Genomic DNA, 7,440 nt, shown 5'->3' on the forward strand with positions numbered 1-7,440 from the left:
GTACCAGGTGAATAAAGTTCAGCTTATTAAAAACAACATAAAAATATTACAATTTATTGTTGAGTTAATCCCAAATTCACGTACCAGGTGAATAAAGTTCAGCTTATTAAAAACAACATAAAATATTACAATTTATTAATAATGGCTGGAGACGGCTTAAATGGGTAATGAAGAATAACTTTAATATAAGTCGAAACGTTGTACATTTGCTGTCATGTTAAACTTATATTAAAGTTATTCTTCATTACCCATTTAAGCCGTCTCCAGCCATTACAGTGAATAGTTTCTTTTATACCTAATTAAGCTATCAAATACACAACTGCAACCTAACAGTCATAAAGTATCAACCATTTTATTTGCTTTTCTCATGGAATACACATTATTTGCAAATGTTTAGACTGATTTAAATTTTCTTCAATCTTCATCTTTTTTTTTTTGCTAGTAGTTCACATAGTTATGTTCTAATAGCTTTTACAACCCCATATATTTCTTTATTGTGTTTTTCCCCCACAGTGTCTAATACACATATTTTACATTAGAAAAAAAAAATTAAACATGGACTCCAGCAACTCAGTCACAAGCAACTACATAAAAATAATTTTGTTGTTGTTGTTAAGAAATACAAATATTAAAAACAATCAGTATATTAAATGATTGAAAAAGAAATCTGTATATTGTTGTGTAATAAAATCATAAAATGCATAATATTGAAAGAAGAGTTTGCACATAAAAGATTCACACAAAGTTCACATTTATTGAGGATAAAAATGAAGAATTATCATTAATGTTTCAAAAATACAAACATATGAACTTAAATTTTCATTTCATCATTTTTTACCTTTGTTATCTTGCTTTGATTTTCTTTTATCTACTAATAAATTACTTGTCTGTTTTCAGCTTAGTTTGAATACATTATTCAATAGCCTAGCTAACATGCTAAACAGTTAATGATACATTAAAAATAAAACTTGCAAAATCTCTATGCTGATCAGAAGTCTTCCATGCACATTCAAGCACTTTATGTTTCGTATTCAGTAGACTAGCAACTTCTCTCCTTATCCCATTTTTCCAATATGTGTGTTAGACATATATGGCAAGCCATGACGTATTGAATCGTTTCAACCTGTAATTATCCTTCACAACACGTTAGGTTAATACATTGTGACTCTCCCTATTGCCAATGTACATAGCCATAATGCATCAATTCCATGCATATTTGAAATTTTGACTTGGATCATGTGATAGAAAACTATGCTATGTTTAGCTTGTTTGGCAACACGTTAGATCAATGTATTATGTCTCTAATGGCTGTCACAGACACACTAAAATCATTGTACATAAAATATAAATGATACCCTTCTCTCTTTTTTTTTCATGTAGTGCCTGAAAGTGGTCTTATAATAAAATATATCCACTATAAGATTGGTATCAAAGAAATATTGGTGGAACTTCATTCTGTATGTATAAAATACATCTAAGTATAGAATTGTGGTTTGGATTTTCATACACCTGGCATAGTAAAAGTTAATAGCTCTTTAAAAGCTAATGTTCAAAGACTTTAATGACTGATTCCATGTACATAATTACAGTTTGATAATTCCGAACATTGACTCATTTTCACAGGATCTTTAACGTTGATCCATCTCCTATTCTTAAAGTACTGGGAATGGCCAGGTAGTTAACATAAATTCAAAGGGTTCATGGCCCATATTCTACTCCAAGTTAATTATTCTTCATACTGTAGCTATGGGTGCATTATTCAATTAGGGTAGCCCAAAAGCTTGTAGTGGGTGCTGTTGGCTAGCTGCCATCCCTTTAGTCTTTCAGTTCCAAATTAGGAATGGCCATTATGTAGCTTTGTGCAAATATCCAAACATACAAACAAATCTATTCTTAGAGCTAGTCTTTCTTTGTAAATATCGTATTTTAAAACTGGTTTTTGTTTTTGCCACATGTGGAAAGGTAGAATGTGAGTTTAATGATACCACATATTATTTGGACCTTATCTCATAATAAAGCTAAATTATTGTGCTTTATGAAAATACAACTTGTTGACTTGAAACTTGAGTCACTAAATTCTCAACTAATTCTTAGGAATTAAATAACTTTAAACCTACATAAAAATAAGTACAAAAACAACAAAAACTTGGATATTTTGCCCTAAATCATAATGATACAAAATATATAGTATCTTCATATCTGTAGACCTGTAATTATAACTTTGAGAGTACTTTTTAATCTACATACATGTAAAAGTGGTCTAGCTTTCTCACATTTTGACATACATTATTTCTTTATATATATATATAATATATAGGGTGAAGAAGGTGATGGAATGTACTTTGTTGAGAATGGCACTGTTCGAATTGTGATGACAAATGAGGTAAGAACTGGTTTATGTATACAGTGTGTTACATAACTTTCATGTTAAAGTTGTTTTAGACTTATATTTAATTTGTATTTCTATGACCAGCGAAAGATGGTTCACTTGTAGTTATATGTGTTGATTCATTATACTCTTAGCCACACTGATGTGGATAACCTAAATGGCTTTGAAATGTTATCCTATCCATTGCAGATATTTTTTATGTGACAAAACTCACATTAAGAGTCCTAATGGTTTAATCTATTTTATCAGATTAAGTATATTATTTTGAATTCATTATGTTCATTTGAGATATGAGCATTAGTACTTAAAACTTTTTAAAATAACTGAAGCTGTTAAATCAAATATCTCTTTAGTGAATCATTTATATTTATTTATTAATTGCTTTATTTTTTTTCTAGTATTATGTGTATATATATGCTCAGATTAAATCAGTATTTGAATTGATCAGCCAAGTGTAGTTTCATGCTATATCATATAGGATGTAGAGTGTGATATGTTTTTCACGTTATGTGTTATAACTTGATTATATTAAAAATATAGGTTTTTCGTCATAACATATTACCTGCTAATATAACAGAAAACTAATTTTACATAACATTTTCTGTTGATGATATTAAAAACTGACAAAATGTAAATATTATAGCTCAAAAATGTTATAATTTCCAACATTTTTTTTCTGCTTCTCAGTCTGGAGAAGAAAAGGAACTATTGAAGTTGAGTAAAGGCCAATATTTTGGTGGTAAGACCAAAAAAAAAATTTATTATGATCGAAGTTGTTCACTCCCTTTCCAGAAATGTCTGTGTGGAAAGGAATTTTCATAAGCTTAGAGAATTTAAAAAAAGTATTTCACTGAAACATTTTTGAATTGTTTTTTTAAAATACTTTTTTATGATAAATTTTAAGGATTTAATGAAAACTTAAACTTTACCGTTAAAAAGAAAAGAAAAATATATATTATTTCCTCTGTTGATATCATTCAATACCTAATTTTGCTTACGGTATATTTCTCAAAAATTATGAAATTAATAAAATGTAAGTTTTCTTTCTGAGCCGTATTTAACATGTTTTCCAAATTGTATGCTAATGTTGAATGTTTCTTGTCTTGCAAGCTACAAACTGATGGAATGTTATTGTTATTACACCTTTTTATTAATTATCTCAACAAACTCGACTTTATATTCAATTTTTTTTTGCTACTTTTCTTTTTTTTTTTTTTTTTTTTTTAACAAAATAATTCATATTTACAGAATTGGCTCTTGTTACACATAAGCCTCGAGCAGCTTCTGCTTATGCAGTAGGAAAAAATGTGAAATTAGCATGTAAGTAACAGATATATTGTGTTCACTACTTTTGGCATTAAACACCATTAAACTTGTTTTTTCAGCGACATGTGAAAAAAAAAAGATTCAGTAAGATTTTAGGTATTGTAACATAACCAGCTTTAGAAACTGATATTAAAGAAAGGGACTTGTTAAGATTAACTTGTTTTTTTAATTATTATGAAATTTAAGGATTGCTATTCTCAAGTTTTCATTGTGAAAAAGATTGTGCATTTCTAACATGATGTAAGTTATCACAAACATAACATATAGATATGTATAGTCCAAGAACTTGAGAAGCATGTGTATAGATTTAATTGGATCACTAAAAATATCTAAGAAGGTTTGTAAAAATTATAAATTCAATTTTTGTAATTTGTGAAGCCAAAAATACACATTACCTGTTATACTAAAAACTTTTACTTGTCTTAACAACTTGCTATCAAGCTACATATAATTAATACACCAGTACTAACTTTATTGGCATACATATTAGTTTGTTAAAACTAATATATATATATATATATATATATTTTACTATGCAAGGTCTGCAGTTGAATTGTTTCTTACTAACTGAGAGTATTTATCCAATTTTGTGAAACTTTATAAAAAAAACAGTTGGAGCCAGTTCAGTATTTTAAAATTTCTATCAAAAACAATTCATGTTTCATCAACTCATCCATTGTCATCTGCATAGTGATTAACTTTTTAAACCTGTAATTTTTTACACGTTCTGCCAGAATTATTTTCACGATTTCCTAATAGTTATCACCATACCTTATAAAATTTCATTTTGTGGGTAATAACATGGTTTTAATTATTTATCAGCCAAAGAGAATTAAATGTTATCACTGTCTGATGGGTAAATCAAGATTTTTGGCTGGACACTGTCAGCATCTACTCAGGTTTAAGGAACTCATAGGTTTATTAAGTTTTTCAGAGTTTTAAACTCCATTAGTTTCTTCACTGATGTTTTAAATTTCCACTTTATAATTGAAAAAACATGATGTCTTCGTTTGAGCTTAAAAAAAGATCTTCATCACGAGTGTAATCTTAAAAGTACAAGTAAGGGTGTTTGAACAAACATGATGTCCAATAACATTGTCTTCTTTTGAGTTAAAAAAATCTTGATCAAGAGTGTAATCTGAAAAGTACAAGTAAGGGTGTTTGAAAGAACATAATGTCCAATAACATTGTCTTCTTTTGAGTTAAAATAATCTTGATCAAGAGTGTAATCTGAAAAGTACAAGTATCAGAAAATATACTAAAATTTGCATGTTTATATATTAATGTGTTTTAAAAGATTTTAGAATTCAAAATTATTTTAAAATAATTACTTAAAAATGTATAACAGTTGATAAAAAAAAAGAAAAGGAAGTACGTAAGGTACTGTAGTCCTTCAGGCTTTTGTAACAATAATTTCAACTTACAATAATAAATTTATTTTCAGTTTTGGACGTGCTTGCCTTCGAACGATTGTTAGGTCCTTGTATGAACATTATGAAGCGCAACATAGAAGAATATGATGAGCAGCTTATCAAAATCTTTGGTTCAAAGGCAAATATAAGTGACCTGCGGTGAATGTTTCCCGTAAATGTTGTTCTTTCAGTGTTTCTAGAACCAGAGTCAACCCTAGTCACCATCTAAGCTGTATATCAGCTGGCTTAAACTCACAGAATGATTTCCATGTGTATGTAAAGACACCAAATGTAAATGTATCTTAACAGAATCAGATGTACAATGACTAGCCTATCAACAGCGGTTACTCACTTAATACATTTAAAGTAAGCATTTTTAGTACTGGTGCAAAATAGTATACTCATACACAACTAATGTTTTATAGTAGTATGTGTACTAATCAAAAAAGCTGTAATATCTTAAAATTTGCTAGAATAAAATTTATATATAATTCCTCAAAAAACGTTCACAAAAGTTGAAATGTTGGGAAATTCAGTGTTAAGATATAATAGGTTTAGAGAAATATTAATCAGTAGATCACTTTGCATAATATTATTCATTTCATCAGTTTCCTGATGATACTAAATTTTGTTGAGTAACATTTATTCATAAACAAATAGCTGTATAAAGTTTCATGTTTTTCTGACCTGAATACACCTTATTTAGGTAAGCATTTTGAATGCCTTTTTTTTTTTTCATTATTATTATTTAACATAGCACATTTGCCACTAGTTTTTCATGAATTACTGGTGTCCACAAAATACTGAAATTTATATAGGAGTTTTGAAAAACTCGTACTCGGACAAAATCTGACTTTTTAAGGGAAAAAAGTACAATACTTATGTTGATTTTATGTTAGCGGTAACTTTTATGAATAGTTAAATTAACCATTCTTGTAGTTTCCATTTTATCCAGAATTGTCAGTAGGATGTGTTGGATATGTTTGAATATAGATATATATGTAATATGTATTTCTATGTTTCCTTAATGTTTCATTGCAGTTCATGTGAACTTCTGGTTGTTTTCATAAGTAAGATATCAAAATGTCCATTACAAGCAATGTGATATGCAGGTATGTTACCCTTGTGTCAGCCTGTACCGGTTTCTATTATTTGGTTGTTCAGTAAAGGTCTATATACTTTAAATGTTGTGATATTAATGCTGAATTGCACCTTGCTTATTTCCATATACATATATTAGCATTAAACTAATTATCTGTAATTATTTTCTTCAGTTTCTTTTGTTATGTAGCAGTAGTTTTAGTTTGTGTTGATTTTTACAGTGTTTACATAATATTCTTATGTTAGGGTTTTTCTTGTAATTTATTTGTGTGTAACAAACATTTATTACCTGAATAACTAGTGTTGTATTCATGTGGAGCCGAGGCATTTTGCCCTCAAGTTTCTTGTTATTTAATATGCCACAAAATGGCATTTCTTACATTCGAAAAAGTTTAGTTTGTGTATGTTTGTTTTTAGCACAGATAAAAGTTATTTGTTAGTTTACAAAAACTAGTGTTTTGTTGTTAGTGCCAATATTTTCTACTGAAAATGGCACACCATATGTAGGGTTGTAACTTTTTTATTGACCAGTCATTCTTATGTGGTTGCTCTTTAACTAGACGATTTATGGATTCTCTGTAAGAAATAAAAGTAGTGTTCCAAAAGAAACAACGCTTATATTATTTCATTTACAGCAGAAGTTGTAAAAACTAGACTTTTGTTTAAAGATTCACTAATAACATGCTTTAAGTTAACATCTTACATTTTATTCATTGTTTTGCACTATCTATCTTTAAGAAATAGGTTTGGCATGGCCAGGTGGTTAGGGCACTCAACTTGCAATCTGCAGGTTACGGGTTCGAATCCCCATCCCACCAAAGATGCTTGCCCTTATAGCCATGGGACCATTATAATGTGATGGGCAATCCCACTATTTGTTGGTAAAAGCGTAGCCCAAGAGTTGGAGGTGATGACTAGCTGCTTTCCCTCTAGTCTTTCATTGCTAAATTAGGGATGGCTAGCACAAATAGCCCTTGTGTAGCTTTGAGTGAAATTCAAAACAAAACACACCATTAAGAAATATTTTAACCTTCATTTGAGATGCACTTTTAATTCTGGATTCATACATAAAAATGACCTACTTTCATTTGAAATGTACCTTTAATCCTGGACTCATACATGAAAATTAACTACTTTCACTTGAGATGCACTTTTAATTCTGGATTCATACATAAAAATTAACTACTTTTATTTGAGATGCACCTTTAATCA

The 7,440-nt window shown here is 29.0% G+C and overlaps 1 protein-coding gene across 2 annotated transcripts in view; it reads left to right on the forward strand.

Annotated features, from left to right (window-relative positions):
• Positions 1 to 6,828, forward strand: part of LOC106470170 (cAMP-dependent protein kinase type II regulatory subunit-like) — a 95,645-nt gene extending 88,817 nt beyond the window's left edge. For both annotated transcript variants that reach the window (XM_013930702.2, XM_022399580.1), the window contains exons 10-13: positions 2,318 to 2,383; positions 3,077 to 3,128; positions 3,638 to 3,709; positions 5,160 to 6,828. In XM_013930702.2, coding sequence (XP_013786156.2) covers positions 2,318 to 2,383; positions 3,077 to 3,128; positions 3,638 to 3,709; positions 5,160 to 5,290 — 321 coding nt within the window. In that variant the 3' untranslated portion in view covers positions 5,291 to 6,828. The remainder of the gene's footprint in view (positions 1 to 2,317; positions 2,384 to 3,076; positions 3,129 to 3,637; positions 3,710 to 5,159) is intronic.
• The last annotated feature ends 612 nt before the right edge of the window (positions 6,829 to 7,440 follow it).

The sequence above is a fragment of the Limulus polyphemus genome, unplaced genomic scaffold (assembly GCF_000517525.1).
Source record: "Limulus polyphemus unplaced genomic scaffold, Limulus_polyphemus-2.1.2 Scaffold102, whole genome shotgun sequence".
Taxonomy (NCBI): domain Eukaryota; kingdom Metazoa; phylum Arthropoda; class Merostomata; order Xiphosura; family Limulidae; genus Limulus; species Limulus polyphemus.